Source organism: Oryzias latipes, chromosome 13 (assembly GCF_002234675.1).
Source record: "Oryzias latipes chromosome 13, ASM223467v1".
NCBI lineage: Eukaryota > Metazoa > Chordata > Actinopteri > Beloniformes > Adrianichthyidae > Oryzias > Oryzias latipes.
The window spans coordinates 24376837-24399989 of record NC_019871.2 but is presented as its reverse complement, the minus strand read 5'-3'; the positions used below and the strand labels follow the sequence as shown (position 1 = coordinate 24399989).

The 23153-nt window shown below is 39.8% G+C and overlaps 2 protein-coding genes across 3 annotated transcripts in view; one reads left to right on the top strand and one right to left on the bottom strand.

Annotated features, from left to right (window-relative positions):
- veph1 (ventricular zone expressed PH domain containing 1) overlaps nucleotides 1–23153 on the bottom strand; it is a 73097-nt gene that overhangs the window by 35410 nt on the left and 14534 nt on the right. For both annotated transcript variants that reach the window (XM_023961681.1, XM_020708427.1), the window contains one exon: nucleotides 20363–20537. In XM_023961681.1, the coding sequence (XP_023817449.1) occupies nucleotides 20363–20537 (175 nt within the window). The remainder of the gene's footprint in view (nucleotides 1–20362; nucleotides 20538–23153) is intronic.
- ptx3 (pentraxin 3) lies at nucleotides 4402–13727 on the top strand. The gene is made up of 4 exons (XM_004075832.4): nucleotides 4402–4638; nucleotides 6558–6717; nucleotides 8214–8632; nucleotides 12064–13727. The coding sequence occupies exons 1-4, from the start codon at nucleotides 4506–4508 to the stop codon at nucleotides 12699–12701; spliced, it is 1350 nt and encodes a 449-aa protein (XP_004075880.1). The 5' UTR covers nucleotides 4402–4505; the 3' UTR covers nucleotides 12702–13727.

The window sequence follows — 23153 nt, the reverse complement described above, 5'->3', positions numbered from 1 at the left end:
ATCAGAATGCGAGTGGAGCAGGGAGCCTGTAGTCCAACCAGCAACCTGATCCACAACAATTCGAATAAAGAAATACTCAGAAATGCAAGTTTAAGCTTAATTTTCTTCATATATGTCCTCCATCATCAGAAAAATGCCACAAGACCATGTTAAAAACAACAAAAAGAGACACAAAAAATTGCTAGCAAGCGGCAAGTCATTTTCTTCAGAAGGAGCGGCGTATGGACTTTATTTACAAGTAAAGGTAAGACGATAATAACGTTTGTGCTTTTTTCTATGCTGCAGTTTGTATATGAAAAAAAAACACGTTGAAATGATATTTTAAATAAAACACTTTAACTGTTGTCAATCAAATGGTGAATAAGTTACTCAGTATGGTTCATATGTTTGTAAATCTGACTGATGACGTCAGTGCCTCACCAGCCATTAACCTCATCGCACGTCACTGCATCACAGAGACAGCAGCTTTGTTTTCATAAAAATGACCTTTTCATCCCACCTTCTTGAAAATGAGTCTCAAGTTGTAAAGAACAGAAAATGCATTTCTACAATGACACAATCTAGAGGGATTTCTGCTGGGTGAGAATTCCAGATGCATCCATCTTCTCCTAAGTGTAAATCTAAAGGTAAAGTCAATATTTACATTACGTGCATTAAATGTAATGCACACACACACACACACACACACACACACACCACGCATGTGGGAACATCTGTTGACCTTCTGCTTTCTTTCTCTTGCAATATTCTCTGGGATAAATACCATTGTTTACATTAGGCCACAAAAGGCCTCTATTCTATGCAGTCATGCCATGCATCTAAAACAATGGCAGTGATTATAAAGAGAAGAGAAACTCAAAGATTGACTGATTCAATTATTTGTTTCTGTTTAAAAAAAAAAAGTTTTGGCAGTTTGGACTTCAATGTGGAATTAATTAGAATTCAAGCCTTCCCTGCTTTTCCCTTTTGTTTTCAGTTAAGAGACAGATGCCTGTCCTCCTGTGATCCCAGCCTCACATCTTCACCCACAACAAGAGAAAGAAGGAAATTTATTTGACAGCAGAGTCGAAAGCACAACCACACAAGGTTAAAGTGGATAATAAATTTATTGAAAACTTGAACAGAACCTCTGGAATCAGACTTGTGATTGCAGCCAGCAGTGACGCCACACTATGCTGTGAGGGTGCAGCTTTTATTTTAATTTTAATAGAAAGGACAATTCGTAGCACATTGCTCTACCTGACAGGCTTCACTGGACACACAATGGATTTTCCTTGATGTGCAAACATACATTTTCTTCAAGTGTCATTTAGCAACATCTTCTCTTAAAGCTACACCACCATGCAGTCCCTCATTTTGGTTTTACAAACCTATACTGTTGTGCTGCATTGTTGTAACGTTGTATTTCTCCAGTATGAATGAGGATTATGACTTTCTCTGGTTTCTACATCCCCTTTCTGGAATTGTCCTCTGCATGGTCATCCAGCTGAAAGCCTTTTTGACAGTTGGCAGTGGACGTCCCTCTGATTTCATCTCCAGTTTTGTCATTTCAAAACACATAATGGTTGACTATAGATAAAATAAAGCACCCTGTGTTTTTGTCTCCTGCATGATTTGTTTTACCAGATGGAGAAAGTCAAGATCTTAAAACTTTACAGTTGGCAAAAAAAGGTTTGTGTTTGTGAAAGATTAACGTGTCAAATTCCACACTTCCTCTAAAGATGCTTCCTCCCAAAACTTAATGCACTTAGAACAGAGATGCTGTGTGTCTATTTGTCCCACACAACTCCCCCTGTCTGTCAGCGCAGCTGTCAGCATGAAAAGGCCTTTCCAGGCAGATAACAAGCGGACAAGGGTGTTCCAGTACGCCAGACAAAGAAAAGGCACAAAGAAAACATTTTTGGCAGACAGAAAGATACGAGGGAGGACAGCAGGACTGTGGGCATATCCTAAAATTCCCTTCAGAAAGGAATTATTTCCATCCCATTAGAAAAAAAGACATAAACAAACATAAATAAATACATCCAAAGAAAATCTAAATACAGTCTGGGCTGCATTCAAATTTCCTTAACTCACACACACACAGAACTCTGCATGAGGCAAACATTTGCAGGAGTGGGTTCTCTCTGCGCTGCACTCATATCTGATTACGACATATACCTCCAACGACGCATGACTCACGCGCAGGATGAGGCGCTCCTCCAGCTCTGAGGAGATCCAAATGTTTGCAGCAGGACAGAGATTCGCAGAAACGTCCTTCCTTTTTCTCTACAAGCATTTAGGGTTTGTTTGATGTATAAATCTGTGCAACAACTGGAGTTTAGGCTTAACGCTGTAAATGCTGTTACGATAAATCTGTCACGGGATGGAGGCTCGAGAGCCGGTAGGACCCAGGCGCAGAGACGGGAGGCAAACGGGTTCAATGGCAAGGGGTTTAATTATAACAAATAAAAGGCGCTGCAGAGCAGGATGACAACAACAAAACAAAACTCACTGTGGCGTGGAACAAGAAACGAGGAACATGGCATGACAAGGACAACCAGGACAGGAATAACTAATGGACCAACACAGGAGGAAGGCAGAGACAAGACTTATATACAGACAGGGCAGACAAGACACAGGTGAACACGATCAGGGCAGATGGGGCCCAAAGTAAGTAAAACCCAAGAAAACAGACAAGACAGGATACTTTCAAAATAAAACAGGAAACAGAAACAAGACAGAACAAGGACCAAAAACAAGACAAGTTCAAATCATGACAAAATCTGCTTAACAAAGACAGTTAGAAGTGGGATTTTGGGAATAGAGGTCAGGTTCTACAACAAGAGTTTCCTATGAGTGAGCGGTCATTACATTTCATTAGAATCCCCATAAGTCCTTTTGCCTTGCTACTACCTACTTTAATAATACTGACTTCAAGCAAATCCTAAAGCCTTGCCCCTAAAGGGTTTCTGAAGGTCACTTGTTATAAACTGGTACCTTTATAGTCTGGCCCAGCCCAACTCCTTGAAAGCTAAGATTGTGTTTCTATCTATCTGTTAGATAGTAATTACCTGGAACAGGTGTGTTCAGTCAGCCAGAAAATCAGCAGCAAAAAGTAAATATAGCTGGAAAAGTAGCATAGTGGGGGCCCTCAAGGACCAGGGCTGGGCAGCCTTTCATTTCAACAACTGGTGGTTTCCTCTGAGTTGAAAGTTTTGATTGAACTAAAATCGGAAAGAGCTGATCAGACAGCTACCAACATCATCTTTAAAGGTTCTTTGTCTATAAAAGAATATCAGAAGTCCAAGGATTTTGTCCTCACAGATATCATAATTTAAAAGCTCTGTTTTTGTTTACCTCGACAGAAAACCTAAATAGATTTTCCTCAGATTTATTACTGAAGATATGGCCAAGATATAGGAGGATTTAGAACCAGTTCTCGTCTGCTACAGCTACAGGTTTTAAAAATGTTTTAGCAAGAAAAAATAGATCATTGCTCCACTTAGCATTTATTTTATCCCTTAGGGACCCACATCAATGAAAATTATGTTTTTTGCATTGTTAACATGTTAACATGGCCATGTAGTAAGAAAATTAAGCTTAAAACTGCATTTCTGATTATTTCTTTAGTCAATCAGGAGCAAACGTAAACATTTCGTTTCTAAGCTTGTCAAACAATGATCGGAGTGGGACTTTCAAAAATGTGTTTAGATTAACTTACAATTGTCCTGTCATCCATCTTTCCTGGTCATTTGCAGATGTACAAACGGAATATTAAATAATATATATTAATTGCAAAAAATGAATCTTAGGAAAGTAAAAAAAACCTTCGTTTCAAGAAAGAAAATGTCTTATTTTCTATCTTGCAAGAAAAATAATCTTATTATGAAAGCTTCTCAATAGCAAAATAATCTTACTTTGTGAAAGTACATCTCAGAGACTAGACATTTTTTCCTAAAATAAGAAGTCTTGTTAAGACAGTTTATCTAACCCCATTGGTAGATATAATTTGCTTTTTTTAAAGAAAGCGTTTCAACTTTTTTACAATTTTTGACTCATTTCCAAAGGGACGGGCTAAATGTAGGATTTACCTTCAGAACACACAAAAACTGGCCCACAATCAGAGTACAAACAGCTCCTTTTCATGACCACACCATAAATGTATCTCCTTTCATAACATACCATCAGAAAAATCTTTAAGATGCGTGCAGGAATGGATTAAGGCAGACAGGTTTTGTGTGAACTATATATGTTATTAATTGTGTTGAGGAATGTGGAGAAACCACGAGGCTATGAAACAGTGGGCTTCCTGACAAAGGATTGCTCAGCATTTAGCTGGAGAAAAAAACCCAGCAGACACAGAGATGGAGGAAGAGGTGGAGAGTCATTAGGAGGAGGAGGGCTGAATACAGTATGAGGGGTTGAAAAACAGAGAGGTGGACGTGTGAGGCAGCCAGAAAGCAGACGCTTTTGCTTACTTTCACAGGTAACCAGTCTCTCCTAAAGTCCCGGGCGGCTTCAGCATGTTTTCGTGGAGGCTCTACCAGTTGCTGTGTGTGCTGGCCAGGTTCATGAGCGCAACTCTTGCCTTTGAAGATGATATTGAAGTTAACTACTCTTACTTCAATGAAATCACAGATGGAGAAACACCAGAACGTAAGTGTTCAACCTCTTTATGTGGCTAAAAGATGCTTCTTTCTATGCATCCTGCAATGTCGAGCAGTTGTAAAGCATCAAACTGTTGTTTGGGGTTTTTCGTTTTGTTGAGAGGGAAAAGCAGGGCATTGATTTACATCAGGGATTGTCGTCACTGACAAACAGCGCTGCAGGCAAGCAGCAAAACACAAATTACTTCAGTGTGGGAATCAAAAACCCATGTTGGACAGAAACGGCAAGAAGTGGCCAAAAAACAGATTTTTTTTCTTATCATTCAACTATATGGATTAAAATAACATCCCCAGCAATACTCTTGCTTTTGTAATTTGTTGAGGATGCTGGAAGAAAAGTCCTGCTATTTTAGCATCAGTGCTGTTTTTATTCATTCTGCTGATATCTGAACTCTCACCGATCGTTTTGCTGCAACCTCTTCCCTGATCTGTTTCTAAAATCAACCGTTTGGGTGCTGAACAAGAAAGCGTGAATGTGTTGTGGAGGGGTGACTGCCTGGGCCCCCCCCCAGCACAGCTTCCATCCTGCATTTGTTTGTTGTTTCAAGTCTGGCAGGAGGTATAATTGCAGCCCCAGAGGTTAACAGGCAGGGAAACAGTCACGTCGTCCATAATATGACTGGAAGTGATTGACATTTAGAAAAACGAAGGGGATGTTGGCGAGCTTTAAATTATGTCCACAAATTAAAGGGAAAAGAGGGAAGGAGGGGATTGAAAAAGACATCAAAAATGTTGGACAAGGGGTAGAATAGCTCCGATCACGTCTGCTTGCAGGTGTGTGAGGGAGACTGGAAGCGTGGGGGGGGATGCAGGTCACTGCATCTGACCCCTTCAAACATCAGAATCTGTGAGTGGAATCTGAATTAATGGCCAACGTGAAGGAGGTCATGACACAGTTCAGTTTCACACGGATGTCAGGCTGACATTCAGCAGACATAATGAAGCATTACATGTATGTTCTCTATCCAAGCTTTATAACCAAGAAAAAATACAAAATAAACATTTATGTAGATTAAATCTCTTTTTGTTTTCAAGGATCAAGCTCAAAGCAAGTATTGACCCATGGAGACCATCGATTGGCGTTTTAAAAACACCAACAGAGCCCAGAAATAAAGTCCCTCTGGAATAAGTGAACAATGAAAGACTCAGAGCTTAACCATACCAGCATGTGTAAACTGCACCTCCACTCTTAGGCCCTTTTCCCCTCCCCAGCTTTGTCACATCCCTCCACCTTCTTGTGTTATTTCTCCCCATCTCTCCTCGGGTCCTCCCATCTTTTTCCTTCCATCCCTCTCCTCAATCGCAGCACAGGGATAAGCTCACAGGAAAAGCAGGAGGCTGAGCTTCTGGTTGCTGAAGCGATTCTTCTGCAGCTCTCATGGCTCTCCCTGCAGTTTGAAACCCCTCTTTGTTTCTTCATTTTACCTGCTTGCTGAGATTCTTTTCCTGGACTAAGAACCGACTGTTCCTCCAACAAAATCTTCCCTAAAGTTCAGTTGATTTACAATGAAAAGGGATTTCTCTTCTCATCACATGCAAAAAAGAGAGATAGAATCATAGTAAATAAATGATGCCTTTGGCAAAGAAATAGTAGCAGAGGTTGTGGGAAGGAACTCATAGATTTTTTAAAAATTCCATAAATATTCTACTGTGATCTAAGTGTGTATTGTTGCATCACTGCAAAGATCTCTCTTCATGAGTATGAGTAATTACACTGATATTTCTTCTTACATTCTTATTAATTTTTCTTCTTTTTTTTTAAATCAAGGCATTTCTTTATTTCTGATAAGTTTGATATATATGTGATTTTTTTGTTGTATTGTCAGTTAATGCTTATTATAAACTAATTGATCAAATCCAATATTTGAATTCTTTTCTAACCAACTCTTAAATGATTCCTCTCTGTAGCGACCATGAGTTCCGTCCCCTGCAGTTCTCAAGACCTGACTAAATGGGATAAAATCTTTACCATGCTGGAGGACAGTCAGATGAGGGAGAACATGCTCCTTCAATATGCCGACGACATGGTTAAGGGGAAGATGGATTCACTGCTAAGTGAACTTATGAGGTTGGTTTAAGAAATAAAAAAACAATGGGAATTTTAACAACATGGTCAAAAAAATTTGTCAGAAATGATTTTATGTACATTGTTAAAATACCAACATCTAAGATTTTATACTTAAAGATTTCACTCTGATCATTTTTTTGGTCTCTTTTAAAATCATTCCCAGTGGGCTTTTAATTATGCCATTTTTAGCCAAAAAAAAATCCGTGTTGTTTTCTAGGACATAGTTACTGCAGAGCAGCAAGAGTTGATCAGAAATTCACCTGAGTTGGCACTGAGAAATTCTGTCCCCCTTACCTTCCTCGCTGCTGAGAGCTCTCCGTTTACGCGACCTTGAGCTAGCTCACAGCCCCTTATGCTCCCAACCTAACCTTAGCGGTGCAACAAAAATGGCGAGCAATACTGGAGCTATCTAAACGTACAGTTTTAACCCATGAGAACAATTTTCCTGAAAAATGAAATGATGTAGAAGACACTACAGAACAAGTGGACCACTAAACACATTTCTGATATTTTTTTGTTACTACCGATAGCACAATGGGTTCTTAAGGGGAAAACTAAGACGTACATGGATCTATTTTGTATACCTACAATGGAGCGGAGCAGAGAGTTTGTGGCCCGCCCAGTACGATCCATGATGTTCTCCATCATGAGAAAATGCAACAAGAACATGTTCAAAACACCAAAAACATAATTTTAATTGGAGGAGTCTTTAAAAATGGTCTTTTAATGCAACTTGTTTCCAGTTTTATTTATTTATTTAGCTAAAATGTTAAAAGTTTGCTCCATGTATTTGGAGAAAAACATTAAAAGTAAATAAATGTATGTTTATTACCTAACAGCTTAGTGCTCCTATAGACACCGAAACAAGGAGAACTAGCAACACTATAAATTCCAACTAATAGACATTGGAGAGACAAGTAATTAATAAAAAGAAGACAGTTTTACTTTGCATAATTATTGTTCCTGTAAGCGTTTTATTTATGTGTCACTTTTATTGTGTATTGTTGGCGATGTTTTATTTTAAATTTAAAGAACAAATTTTGATTTTATTTTGAAGTTAGTAACTTTCCTTGAGAGACTGGACATGTTTTGTTTTTTTGATGCAATGTGCCACTGGTGAATTCTGAATAAATGAGTGGAGCCTTACAGTCGTTTTACCCTTGTTGGTAAGGATGGCATCGTTGGCACCTCTACAGAGCCATTCAAACGAAAAGCACAGTCTATTGTCGTTCATTGGGTTGGTTTAATTTAAGATTGAATTCAATCCATTTCAATTTTATTTGTCTAGCCCAAATTCACAACAGTCGTCTCAATGGCCTTCCAAATGAGCGTAACATGAAATTTCAATGAAGAAGAAAGATTAACAAAGACAAGTCTACAGTTCCCTTTTTTCATCATTGTTTAAAATCATGTGACAGTTGGGCCATTTTACATTGCTCAATATTTTAAAGATGAAAGTTCCTGAGCAGAGAAGATGTGTGTGTGTCTCCGGTCAGGTTTGTGGCCCAGAACGCTGGGTCCTGTGGGGCGGAAATGGAGACAGCAGTAAGACGGACAGCCCTGGAGCTGGAGGGCCGTCTGAAGGAAACCCTGGAGAGCTTTAAATTCAGAGACTTGGCCTCTGCTGCTGACCATTCCAACTACGTGGACACAATGCTGCAGCAGCTTCTTTCTACAGCGCAAACCCAAACGTCCCGGCTCAGCAAGCTAGAGAGCAGCTGCTTCGGCGGCCCAGGAAGTGGCACGGGGATCAACACCAAGGCTGGGTTTCAGCTCCCAGGAGGAGGAAGTGGACACAGAGATCAAGAAGTCACCTCACAGTGTGCTTTAGATGTTGTGGAGACTCAGCTGCAGGAGCTTCAAGCGAAGCTGGAGGATGTGCAAAACTGGTCGAGGCAAAGATACCTACCAGCAGGTAAGACATCCATTATTTTCACATCTTTCCCCGTTTTTTATCTCCATGATCGTTCTACATCTAGGTGCTTTCTCTCCCTGTTTTGACATATTGAGGCCAGTTCCTCATCTCTGTCTGGGCTTGCTTTGAAATTAGGCATCAAACATGTTTGTGTCCAAAATAGTTCTCCTTCCTCTGTCTCTGATGTCCTGATTAAGTAGTAATCTACCTTTTAAAGACCCACTCTGATAAAAATCATGTTTTTAGTGTTTTTAACGTGTTCTTTTAGCATTATTCTGATTATGGAGCACATGTATAAAAAAAATTAAGCTTAAAATTGCCTTTCTGAGTATTTCCTAATGTGATATTGTTGTGAATCAGGAGCAGACAATAAAATGCTGTTTGACAAAGAGGGTATTTGTGACGTAGAAAATACGTCAGGCGGGCCACAAGCTCCCTGTACTCTGAGCTTTTAACAACAGGGAGGGGAAGGGGAGCAGGCTTGTAGAGCTGTGACGGTGTGGGATTTTTGATCACCGTGGTGATGAACCAGCAGAGGGCAGGGTGTCGCGGTTAACCGCAGCCCCCCCTCCGCCAAACCCAAAATCCCCTTGCGGCCACGTCGCAAAAGAATTCAATTGCAACGCAGTGTTCTTTATTAACAAATAACAGTAACAACTAACTACTACATATCTAAATAATGAACTAACTATATAGGTGTTGTAGATTACTATGTGTGTGTGTGTCAGCGCTGCGTGTGTAGGAGGAAGGAGAGCACACAAGTGTGTTGGGGGTGTGTGTTGATTCTTCTGCAGTGGACCGCTCGAGAGCTGCAAGCGAGCCTTCACCTGTGCTCTCTGGTACAGACATCCACTCAGAATATTATTTATTGCCCAGTAATAAACGAGACTGCAGACACTTTGTCACCTTTCCGGTAGCCATGAAGCCTGACACCCATGAAGAACGCGGGACAGGAGGCTCCGCCTTTGTTTATGCAAACACGTAACGTTGCGCTGCACAAAATAGTTCCCAAAACAAAACATGTAATGATATTCACCGCACTCTAACAGTGCGCGTTCATGTTTGGTGTTACAAAGTGAAGGAGTACAGCAATAAACCCCTCCCCCAACACAAAATCCTCCGGCGGGGGGCCGCGTCGCGCACTCAAGAACGCGCGCAGCTTGTAATGAAAATGAATACAATGGAAATTAATAATTAGAACGCAGTAAATTTGTCGTATTTCCTCGCAAGACGGAAACTTCTGTTTTAGAATGAGGACGTGTATGTGCTTCTGAAACCGCACGCGTGTGTGTGAGTAGAGGGAGCGTGCCGTGTGCAGCGTAGAGGGAGTGACAGTCGCGCAGCACGGCGCAGCGCAGGGAGTGAAGAACAGTAATAAAAGGTTTCCCCCAGAAACCCTTGAAGTCTGAACACAGGACTAGCAGAAAAAGTAAATTATCAGCAAAGATGAATGTGTTTAATGTGTTTATTATAGTTCCAATCACGCACCACATGCAGAACTTTCAAAAAAAAAAAACTTTCCAAAAGAAAAAAGTGCAGTGATGCGGTTATCGTCACACCCCTACGGGCTTGCTGTGCACCAACAGTCCCACCCACAATTTAGAGGCAAATTTTTAATGAACTCCTGCCACTCTTCAGAAACGATGTCCAAAAAAAACGACACAGGGTTTTTGATATGCGCTAAAAACAGCATAATCATAATTCCCACTTCATGGGAATGCTTTTAGAATAGATCAAAGATGAAAACCCATTCTGACAAGATGTTCATCCATGTAGGCATTGTATTTTTGTTACTACTATCTTAGATTTCCTTTTTTTAAACGACAAGAAATGTTGGCCACCACAGTTTACAGAGCTCAGAGGAGTGCACTCATTAGCCAGTCCCAACAGAAACCTCATGGAAGCACCAGGGGAAGCAGAGAAAAGCAGAAACAGATGGAAGCACACTTTCGGGTTTTTTCCCCTCCATATTATTCCTGAGTGTAACCTGAGCCATGTGCAACATCAATATTTGGGACCTACAGCTTTAGGAGGCTGGAAGTGTGTCAGCGAGCGGTGTGCTAGCCAGAAAGAGCAAAAAAAAAAAAAAAAAAACAACAAGCAGAAAGTTTAGATGTGTGGAAGTCAGAACTGTACTTTAAAAACTAGAGCGCAACAAATGAGCTCTTGTGAGTTTTAGTTAGGCAAAGACAGTCAAAAGAGTGCACAGCATACATTCACAGTGGATGACCCGTGTCCTTTTCTGTTTAGTCTCCAGGCGATAAATGTGGCAAACCTGGGCGGGTCATTCAGATGCCCCACATTAAGATCGTAAACTGCTGGGCAGCCTCTTATTTTACCGCCAGTAGAGAGAAAATATTCATGCACACTTTTTTCTCCAAGCATGTTGGCAACAAGTCATGGCGAACATTTGTACAACACGCTAGGTAAGGGTGACATGGGTGAGACGTAGGCGTGTCGTACTGATTTTTTAAAGGATTTCAACACCCCAAAATCCTGTGCAATGTGCAAGGAGCTCATTAGTGCTGTTCACGTGATAAGTCTGGGCTCTTTGCGTGCACCCTGTTGGAAATTTGAAAATTAGACAATCAGAGCTTACATTTGTGTAGGAAACCTACGCATCACATGCACACTCCGTATGTCTAGCATTTGCATGCGTTCAGTGAGGAGCCAGTACATCCACCTTACTAATGACTGCAGTGTGGTGTAAGGGCACCGCACAACAGCATCCACTGTAGGTCATAAGTCATATGCCTTACATTAGGAGTTCTTCACAATACATTTACCACATGCATGACAATGGTACATTCCATTTTCATGATGTCCCTTAACGTGGCCGTACGAGCCACAATGAAACTGCATCGGTCAATCCCTGTACAGGTGCAGGTGACTAAAGGCATCATTGAGGAAAAGCTTCCTTTAAAACAGTTTTAAGAGTGTTAAGACACAAAGACAATTGCCCATTTTGTTTTTCAATAAATCTCAATAAACTTCTCAGTGGGCTAAATGTTGTAATTAATCATATGGAAAAGTGTGAATACTGTGTAAATGTCAAACAATGAACCAGAACTTGTGATTGATTTTATTGATTTATTTGAAGCATTGTAGTCAAAGCAATAAAGAATTTACACATATTTATCAAACTCATTACAGAAATGATGAAATGCATAGATTAAAAAGACAGAAAACAAAACAAAAAAGTAACAAAAAAGTCACTTAAATCATATATGCTTAATTAAATACAATTAATTAAATACAGTGATAATTAACTGAGGTATAAGTAGAGTTTGTTGTTTGTATAAGTAGAGATTGTTTCAAGAGATCCAGAACCAATCTTGCTGTTCATACGTCTTCTGCTTGTGGTTTTTAAATAATGTTTAACAAAAAAAAGAGTTTATTTAATAACCGTTCTGACCATTTATTGTCTTCAGGCTGTGAGATGGCCCTCCTGTTCCCAATGCGCTCTCGCCGGATCTACGTTATGGTGGTTCCAGATGCTCCTCTCTCCCTGTCCTCCTTCACCGTCTGCATGTGGGTGAAGCTGACAGCCACGTCCAACAAAACCGTGCTGTTCTCCTACGGAAGCCGTCAGAACCCGTATGAGATCCAGCTGCTGCTCGCTCAAACCTCCCTCCTCTTCACTGTTGGCGGAGAAGCTCACCTGGTGGAAGCACAGGGCGTGGTGGTGCCAGGGCAGTGGAGCCACTTGTGCGGGGAGTGGTCATCCGAGCAGGGTCAGGCAAAGCTGTGGGCGGATGGCAAAAAGGTGGCCTCTACACCTGGAGTGGCCGAAGGACACATCTTACCTGATGGCGGGTTGGTCCAGCTGGGGCAGGAAAGAAGCAGCTGCTGCGGAGGCAGCTTTCCAGGATTCGAGGAAGGATGCAATCCTAAACTGGCATTTGTCGGGAAGATGACGGGGGTGAACATGTGGGACAGGGAGCTGACAGAGGAGGAGATTTCTCAGCTTGCTCAGAGGGGGGGCCAGGGCTGCCAGCAGAGAGGTAACATGGTGGCCTGGAGCTTTAGTGAAATGGTGCCCCACGGAGGTGCACAGTTTGTCTACTGAATCCCGCCGTCAAAACAGTGAAACTAAAACACTGGGATTCGATTTTAAGCTCATGCTGAAGCTACCACTCCACCGTTTCTCCTTGTACTTTCATATTTAGCATTTCCATGCTACCCCCCTCAAAGAAAGAGGCTTCAAACACCACCAGTCCAAGAAACAAACTGCCTTTGAATGTTTTTCAAACATCCATCGCTGCGAGAGACTGAAGCAGTTACTTCAGAACTGATGCCGCGACACTGAGACGCATTCAACAAGACAAACCTACATTTCAGCAGGAGACAAGCCACAAAGGTTTAATAAGAGTTTGCCTAAAAAACAAAGAGTCCTTTGTAAAGCAGAGCAGCTTCTGAGCCAGCAAACAGAGCAGTCAACTGACAGCCATGCAGAAGAGGTGAGGAGGAGGACACAGACTGTGAAAAGAAATTATCCTGTAATATAGTTTCCTTATAATTTAAGGTTTACATACCAATGGCATCAAACTGAAACAAATTCCCTTTTTATAGGGCTCATTACCACAGTGATGCAATGAAGTCTTGCAGAATTCTTAGTCATGACATCAATGCCGCTGCAGGCAAAACAAAGTTTAAAAAAATGATTCAACAGCTTATCTTTATGTTGATCAGTTCTCCAGTGACTGAAAGCTGCTGTATTTTTCCTTTATTATCCCCTCATTTATAACTTTAATAACTTGAGACATTACTATTTAAAATGAATTTTCTCTAAAGTCTTTAAAAGTAAAGGTAAAACTTGTTTTTATTTCTTTATTAGTTGGTTCATTTAATTTAGAGTAATTTTTCTGTGTTTCTTTTAATGTAAAATGGGTAAACTGTTCAGTAAATGAAAGACAGTGAGGTGAATGTTTACAGTGTCTTTGTTGTGCTTTGTAACATAATGTCGATTTCTTCTTGTGGAAAAAAAGGATCTGAATGTAATTTGTGCATAAACATAACCTGTATTAGACGAGAAGAAGATTAGAACATTAGCAATCAATGTACATGTAAAAATAAAACTGCAGTGTTTTAGAAATATTGTTTTTATTTTATTTTATTCTACTTTGTTATTCATCTATTCCTGTTTGCAGTGAAATAATGGACTTCCTTTGTTCTGTCAGGAATCAAAAAAATGAAATAACTTTATTTATATAGCACTTTAAAACACCTTCAGGGTGCCTCGACAGTGTCAGAGTGCTATATAAATAAAGTTTTTTTTCCATTCTGTCAGGAATAAAAAAAACATAACTTTATTTATATAGAACTTTATAATTTCATTAGGTTGCCTCGACATTGTCAAAAGGCTATATCAATAAAGTTATTTCATTTTTTCATTCTGTCGGGAAGGAATAAAAAAATAAAGTAACTTTTTTTATATAGCACTTTATAATATAATTAGTGTGCCAAAGTGCTTTAACTGCATGACTACCACAGAAAAAAAGAAAGTCTATTCAATTTTCTTTAAATACCACCAAACTCTAATTCCCAGAGCCCCACCCCTTCACATTTAATATAATTGGAAAGCCCCAAATGCTTCTCTAGATAACAACAATAGTTAATTCAGTAGCAAGCAGTAGTTGGGAGATATTCAGGTTTAGAAATGTCCTCTACAGACAACAAATTTACATAATAAATAAAGAGAAGGCAAAAAAAGGTTAAAAAAAAATCAAAGGAACCAATACACCACAAACTCCTGAATAATAATAGCGTTAAATAAAAGTTTGTTTGCGTTGTAACCTGAGCAGATGAAGATAAAAGTTGGCAGACCTCAAAACTTGGGCAACACCATTAAGAGCTTTGACGTCCCACACATTTAGTGATTATGCTGGGACACATTATTTTTGTTTGTTTTTTTTAACTCAAGGAGCAAATGTGAGTGTTGCTGCTTATTATGATAATAACTCTGTAATTTCAACTAAAGCAGCTGGGAAAAAAAGGGTTTTATCGTGTGAATCTAAATAAATGTAAATCTCGTGTATCAAAGGCCAGAAAAACTGCTTATTTTCCAACTAAACCAGGATTTGTAGCTTCTTACCATCAAAACAAACAAACCTGTTCCAGGTAATCAGCAGGTAAGGAAAGGTAAAAAATAAAAATAAATAAATAACAAGATGACAGCCCTAGAGACATGGAGTTTAGTGACTGTAGTGTAAATGAAGAAGTGGGTAATTGTTTGGTGGATAAAGATGGTCTAGACTAGGGGTCGGCAACCCAAAATGTTGAAAGAGCCATTTTGGACCAAAAAAAACAAAAAACAAACAAACAAATATGTCTGGAGCCGCAAAATATTAAAAGCCTTATTTAAGCCTTGTAATGAAGGCAACGCATGCAATATGTATCCACATTGGCCTACTATCAAAATGACTAAGTTGCTACAAATAGATTATGAGCATTAACGATTAAATGTTTATTTGCCCTGCAGTGCATTCTGCGGAGAACGACGAGTCACGTGACTTCTCTGTTGTGCAAGTTTAACTTCATAACAATATTAATGAATTATGTGTCATTGCTTTCATAAAATAAAAGAAATATAATAAAGAAATCCGATTTTTTTATGTCATTTTTATTTTGAGGATTCGAACAAAAACAACAAAATGGAACGTGCCCCTCTCTGGGAATTAAACAGAGTGCAATAAATCGCAGCCTGCGTTTATAAAAAATAAAACAACAGCCTCTTGAAAAGGTAAAGTATATAAAATCAAATTAATACAGTTGACTTTGATTTCTGCGCAAATGCCAAGCAAGTCAGTGCAAGGGTAAAACACAGCCACGCATCCTCTTCTCTTCTTCGCTGTACATCTCTGGTAAAGACAGTCAGTTTGCGCTCGAATGACAAAACAGCTTCAAGCATTTGCGGCACCTGGAGACTTTCATTCAGCTCGTTTAGGTGGCTTGTCACAGCTTTTCGAGCCACAGTATCCTCCAGTTGCGGGTAGTTCAGCAGGTCTTTGCTTTTCACGAATGTTTTCACGTGTTCGAAACGAAACAGACGACAAAGTGACACAAAACGTCACCCCTGGACAGTCATCGGACTTTGTTGTGTAGCAGGAGGTCAGAATATTCGCTTTCAACTTCATCAAGCAATGCACGGACCTGACGGTGGTTCATTTACATCAGCCACCTGCCTAGCAGTCCGCTGCCCTGCTGGTAGAAAGGTGTGACGCAGGTTATGACGCAAATCTTCGTTGACAGAAATGTTGAAATTCCATATTTATCTACACATTCTTGTAGGATTGAAAAACGTTAAGAATATTTGTGTCTTCTACAGAAATCATATTAAAACAAAAAATATATTTCTCTCCCCCAGCTTTTTACATTTTCAAACATTTTTGAAAATGCTCCAGGGAGCCACTAAGGTAGCGCTAAAGAGACGCATACGGCTCCTGAGCCGCGGGTTGCTGACCCCCGGTCTAGACAAAAAACCAGCTGGTTTTCTTCTTCTGTTGTAAAATGGCAGTTGCCATACAGCTTTGTGGTTCATTACTGCCACCACACAGTCTGGAGTTTAGATCAGAAATCATTTCATTTTTATTTATTTATCTATTTTGATTTCTTCAACTGTCCTTAGAACCTACACCATTATAAGTAAATTTGTTTTGATTAAAAAGAAAAATCACAATTAACTTAATTATATTTCAGTTTTCTGGCTGGTTTTCTTCTTCAATTGTCTTTTTCATTCCTGGTCTAACTAGTTTAAGGCAATACTGCCTCCAGGTGAGGCAGTATTGCCTCACCTGGCAAACCTGCACTTCCTGTCTATAAAACACAAGCTTACAGAAGTATAAAAGCAATCAAACATCTGCCCAGCATTTTATTCATTATTATTGGTTGGATTAGCAGTAATTAGAGCAAAATCATAGAAACGTACCTGTCAAGTGTCACTTTAAAAACAAATCGGTAAACTAAAACAACTGTAGTTAGATTAAGCAATAATAAAAAATGCAGAAATCATTCTTTAGATTTTTTTTTGTTTTAGAAAAACTAGAGATCTTACCTAATAATAATTTCATACCTAAAGTATTTCAGCTTCTGCACACTTAAAAAAGAAGAATAATCTAAACAGACATATTTTACAGATTTGTGAACGCCTCACTGTATAGTGTGCCAATATGGGCTCATTAGTGAAACTTATTCTTTTAGGTGGAACAAACCCCGGCCTCTAATTCTGCAAAAGGCCAAAGGAAGGCCTCCTGAAAGTCTGTCTGTGTGCAGGAGGCATCCCATGATGACTGCTGCAGCCATAAAATCTTCACTGTATCCTGCTGCTGGCGCCACACCTGCTCTTAAACTCACTGTACACTGAACTTAAACAACATCGTACAAAAATGTTGCTTTAAAACAAACATGTTGCATTTAAATAATTTGTTTAAGATATTTATACATGCGTGTGTGGTCCGTTTTTTTTTCTGAACACATAACCAACCCATCAAGCTCACCCTTGTGTTTATGCTGAGGTTTCAGAGCTGGATTGTACAGAAGGCCAGTTTAAGAAACACATTGTGAGGTTGAAACATTATAGTCCCTGGACCTGGACAGGGGGACACAAAGTGTTGGTTTCTTTCACCATTAAAAAATCTTACAGCAGAAATCTTTGGAAAGGGTCATTTGGACTTAGTTTTTTAAGTTAAACCTCTTGTCCAAAAGACTTCATGGAACCATCCTGAATAAATAAGCCTTCATAGATATCTCACAGCAGGATGTGCCAGCCTTAATCCTTTAGGAAATCTCTCTGAATTTTTTTTTTAGGCGCTGAAAATGTAAAATTCAGAGAGATTTCCAATCAATTGGTTAATCCCATCCATCCATCCATCCATCCATCCATCCATCCATCCATCCATCCATCCATCCATCCATCCATCCATCCATCCACCCATCCATCCATCCATCCATCCATCCATCCATCCATCCATCCATCCATCCATCCATCCATCCATCCATCCATCCATCCATCCATCCATATGGGGATAGGCAAGATGCCCTGACTTCCTTCTTCCTGTTCTTCCTCCAGAAGAATCTGGAGTTGAAGTTAATTCATATTGCTTTCTTTCTTTTGTTAATGTTAAAAGATACAATTTTAGGAATTTTTACAAAATTTTCATAGATACTAACCTAATATATTGTCACCGCAGTCAGTGAGTGAGTGTGTGTGTGTGTGGGGGGGCACGCAAAAAAAAAAAAATCCCGGGGGGGGGGGGGGGGACCAAAAGACAATGACATTTTCTCTATTAAAATCAAAATTGGATTTTATGTAAATTATTGAAATACACCCAACAATGCCAAATATGTAGATCAATTCAGTATACAAAATTCTGTCGATCAACTGAATATTTAGAACTTTCCCAACATGCACTCTGACCTCAGTTATTAAGATCTACTTATCTTTTAAAACATTCTTTTTTTGTAGATGGGTCTACAATAATTGATTTTTTTGAGCGGCTGTTCTAATTTATTTTGTAGAAGTTCATGATCTTTTTTTATTTCAAAAACTGTTTCACAAAGAATACAGAAGAGCCCCAAACTACACCTAACAATAAAGTAGAAGCAACTTCTGCAGAAGCCTCATCCGTCAGAAAACAACGTGTGAGTGTGTGTTTGTTTGAGGCCTGGGGGGTAAACACATCAAAAAATTCAGAGCATTTCAAAGAGCCAGAAGGAGCTGTGTTTTTAGAGATAGCTCCTTCACAACAACTGGCTCAAACTCTTGAGTTTTTGAGCTAAAACGTTTTCATTGTGCGTTTAGTGCCATCCATCCAGTGACGAGATGACAACAGATTTAAGGAAGTAAGTTAAGACGTTTTAAAAAAAGTTTGAATGTACTGTTATTTTCTATTTGCGGTTTCACATATTCGCTAGTTATTTCTCCGTCACGTGACTGCTCCGGTTCATCACAAAAACTCAGCTCAAGACGCTTGTATGACACTTGTGCGTCTGAAAGAGGTGCTGCAGGGGAGGATGGGAGCGCAGATGAAGAGCACACCGGTCTTTCGGCTTCCTTGGCGGCTGCTAAGGAATACTTCACAGCCTATTTCCACCACTTTCTGAATTGCTGTTACCAAAGTTTGTATCCCTGCATGGAGAGATGGCATCAGCTGACTCAGAAGCCACCAGCAAATATCCTGAAATGCTGAGGAAGATGATCCTAGAGAATAAATATCATCCGGATAAATAAATGCTGGATGAAACCGGCCTCTTCTAAAAGAAGATGCCCTAGCAAACTTAAGTGATGAAGAAGAGGTACAGAGTGAGATGACACTTCTAATGTGCGTTATAAAGTACGCTACAGTACAGTCAATTGCATTTAAAAAAACAAAACTATTATGAGCAATAATCCAATGTTCTTTAATAAATGTTTCACAAAGCATCAAAAATGTTTTATAAGGATTTTGATGAGTAAGGATTCTCCAGCTCCTCTGGGGGGACCCCGAGGCGTTCCCAGGCCAGCCGAGAGACGTAGTCTCTCCAGTGTGTCCTGGGTCTACCCTGGGGCCTCCACCCAGTGGGACATGCCCGCCCAGGGAGGCGTCCAGGAGGCATCCAGGAGGCATCCAGACTAGATGCCCGAGCCACCTCAACTGACTCCTTTCAATGTGGAGGAGAAGCTGTTCTACTCCGAGCTCTCCGCGGGTGACCTAGCTTTTTACCCTATCTTCAAGGGAGCACCCAGCCCCCCTACGGAAGAAGCTCATTTCAGCCGCTTGTATTCGGGACCTCGTTCTTTCGATCATGACCCAGAGCTTTTTGGCTCAGCTCTCTCTTCACCACAACGGACCGATACAGCAACCGCATAACTACGGACGCTGCCCCGATCCGCCTGTCAATCTCACGCTCCTATCTTCCCTCACTCGTGAACAAGACCCCAAGGTCTTTAAACTCCTCCACCTGGGGTAAGGACACTCCACCCATCGAGAGATGGCAAACTACCTTTCTCCGGTCGATAACCATGGCCAAAGATTTAGCTGTGCGGACCCTCATCCCATACAGTCACCTAAAAGAATAATGGTTTATATTTTTTGTTTTTTTTTAATTGTAAAGGTTTTTTTTTTTGCTTTTGGTTTTTTGGGTTTGAAAGACTTTTTTATTCTGTAAAGCATTTTACATTACTAGGGTATAAAAAGTCCTTTATAAATAAAGTTTGATTTGATTTTTAATGTATTATTTATAACTGAAGTTCTACTCAGAAAGACAAATACCCTTTTTGCTAAATTTGTCGGACCAAAGAAAAACAAAGAACAGATGCTGATATATGGAAAAGTACTTTGTCATATTAATAATTATTTTAATTGAATAATTTGTAAGGCCTTTTAACTTACATTTAGACATTTTAAGCATTCGGGACCACCTGTAGACATTCAATGAAATCTTTTTTGCTCATTAATTACTTTTTTTTTGTTTATTTGCACTTTCTGCATCGCCGAATAGTAAAAAGTGTAACAAAATTTGCTAAAACCAATGCTAACACATGACTAACATTTTCTGCAAGTTTAACGTCAGCTAGCAACAATTAAACAGAATTTTACCCATAATGGACTTATTTGGAAATCTTTTAAGGTAAATTAAAAAAATGTTTTTCACTAAAATGCTCCACTGTTTGAGTGACTGACTACAAGTTGTGTAATCTGCGACTGTCTCTGGGGCAACAAAACTGGAGGAACATGTGCGACTGCCCCCTACCTTCAAGCACACTGACCGCGATGGCCTCAGTGTGTTCAGCCAGCAGATCCGCCTTGGCGATGGCAGCAAGGGAGAGATAGCTGGACATGTTCCTGCTCAGCTCTCGGTTGCCCCTCTGCAGGAAGCGTACCGCCACCGGAACAGCCAGCACCATGACCGAGGGACTGCTGTAGTTCTGAGGAAACATCAGAGGGCAGGTGATGACACGCATTGGAAAAAGCACATCTTTCAAGGTATATCAGACATATGGGTGATTTTTGTACTATCCACAGATGAAAAGGCACACATCAGGAATGCAGCATTAAAGTTTTTGCATCACACTAACATTTACTTTCATGCTAATTGTTATTCATCCTGTATCTGCACATAGAAAAAGCTAAATGGAAGGAACAATAACCATCCAAAACTTTTTCTGAATGAAAGCTGATTTAGTGAGCTGCACACTTAAAACAGATGAGTAAATTGTTGTTGATAGTGATTAATTTGAGTTTTTACTTTCCATTTCTTTAGAAATGTGCATGTTTCATTTAAATGAAACAAGTTTTTAAAATAGTTTCAAACTAAGAATCTGTGATTAGACAATCTGCACCAATAGATAGAAAAATTGCTAGAAAGCAGGTCAAGTATGGACAGCCCATATTTATGATATAGGACGGTAAAACTCATCAGGCCAAACACCATAACTGTTACAGCAAAAAGACATTTATCTAAAACTTTATGTAACTTTAGTGGTCTTCAGATTGATGTTGCAGGCATTTTTCCCTTCAGTGTAGCAAAAATAGGGAACAGAAAGGAGTGGAAGCTGTAGGGAGGTGGAACACATGCACATATTGGTTCTCAGAGGGATTTTGGAAGAGGTAAAAGAATGGGATTTGAGAGGCAATTGCACCCTCTACAGGACAACTTGATAACAGTCAAAGCTGTCTCTTTCAAATACCAAAAAAATCTTGTTCTATCAGTTGTTTTCAAAAACAGGCTGTGCTGTGCCTGTCCTCTGTCAGCCTGATCTTTTACCTATAATATACTGAATATCTGTTTAATTGTTTTTCAGTTTTGATTTAGAAAGGAACAAAATTGTAAAGACAGTAAAGACGGCAAAAAATTGTAGAATTCTGCTGTGAATCTTTCCATGTGCATGGATGTACAGATTCTTCCTTCCCATATCTCCCACTTTTACACTTTCTTCCCAAATGTCAGACTCAACACATTTCGAAAATGTCTACTTGGTGAAAAAAAACACAGTGAGTCAAGAATTTCAGTCATTGGATAAGAGTGCATGAAAAACAAGTAACAGAATAAAAAAATAATCTGTTGTCCCGTTTTAATGAACTAGTCCAATGACCATGGACCTCATTTATTGACCTTAACTGGAGATGTCTGGAGAACAGCTGAGGTGGGAGAGTATCCATAGGACAACAATCAGTCATATACTATACTCAATAATAATAATTTTATTCTATTTATCCCACAATGGGAAAATTCTTTCTCTGCATTTGACCCATCCCCTGGGGGGAGCGGTGAGCTGCAGACTAGCCGCGCTTGGGGGGGCGACTCTGGCTGGGGAGAGCAAGGATTCGATCCGCCAACCCTCTGGTTGTTGGACAACCTGCTCTACCCCCTGAGCTAAACTGCCTACTTCTCTGGCCTTTTTGGAAGAGTGGCAAGAAGAAAGCCATTTCTTAAAGATATTCATAAAAAGTGTCGTTTAAAGTTTGCCACAAGCCACCTGGGCGACACACCAAACATGTGGAAGAAGGTGCTCTGGTCAGATGAAACCAAAACTGAACTTTTTGGCTACAACACAAAACAATATGTTCGGCGTAAAAGCAACACAGCTCATCACCCAGAACACACCATCCCCACTGTCAAACATGGTGGTGGCAGCATCATGGTTTTCTTCAGCGCGAACAGGGAGGATGTTTAGAATTGATGGGAAGATGGATGGAGCCAAATACAGGACCATTCTGGAAGAAAACCTGATGGAGTCTGCAAAAGATCTGAGACTGGGACTGAGATTTGTCTTCCAACAAGACAATGATCCAAAACATAAAGCAGAATCTACAATGTTCACAAACACATCCAGGTGTTAGAATGGCCTAGTCAAAGTCCAGACCTGAATCAAATCAACAATCTGTGGAAAGAACTGAAAACTGCTGTTCACAAACGCTCTCCATCCAACCTCACTGAGCTCCAGCTGTTTTGCGGGGAGAAATGAGCAAAAGTTTCAGTCTCTTACAGCTGTAATCACAGCAAAAGGCGCCGCTACAAAGTATTAACTTAAGGGGGCTGAATACAATTGCACGCCTACATTTCAGTTTTTTAGTTGTTAAAAAGTTTGAAATATCCAATAAATTTCGTTCCACTTCATGATTGTGTCCCACTTGTTGTAGATTCTTCACAACAAATTACAGATTTATATCTTTATGTTTACAGCCTGAAATGTGGCAAAAGGTTGAAAAGTTCAAGGGGGCCGAATACTTTTGCAAGGCCTTGTTATGTATATGTATCTGTATAGGTATATGGATATGTATATATATATATGTTTCCTTGTGTTTTTCAATTGTCTGTCTGCTCAGTTGTCCTCCTCTGTTAAATTTAAAGCTTCATTTTATTTTTGTTACTTTGACCTCTTTAAGGGCTTATTTTGGTTAGTCTAGATGTTTTTCGAAAAATAAATTATATAATATTTTTTATGAAATTTTTGATGTCCTTGCCTTACACTGCATGGGCAACCACATTAGCTGTTTGATGCATTGATTAATTCACATGAAATGTTCTCCCTTTTTAACCA

What these genes read in the sequence shown, in the direction of transcription:
- ptx3 (XM_004075832.4), top strand. Translation starts at nt 4,506, where the DNA reads ATGTTTTCGTGGAGGCTCTACCAGTTGCTGTGTGTGCTGGCCAGGTTC. An exon ending in CTGCTAAGTGAACTTATGAG is followed by an intron (nt 6,718 to 8,213) that starts GTTGGTTTAAGA and finishes GTCTCCGGTCAG; the next exon opens with GTTTGTGGCCCAGAACGCTG. An exon ending in GCAAAGATACCTACCAGCAG is followed by an intron (nt 8,633 to 12,063) that starts GTAAGACATCCA and finishes TATTGTCTTCAG; the next exon opens with GCTGTGAGATGGCCCTCCTG.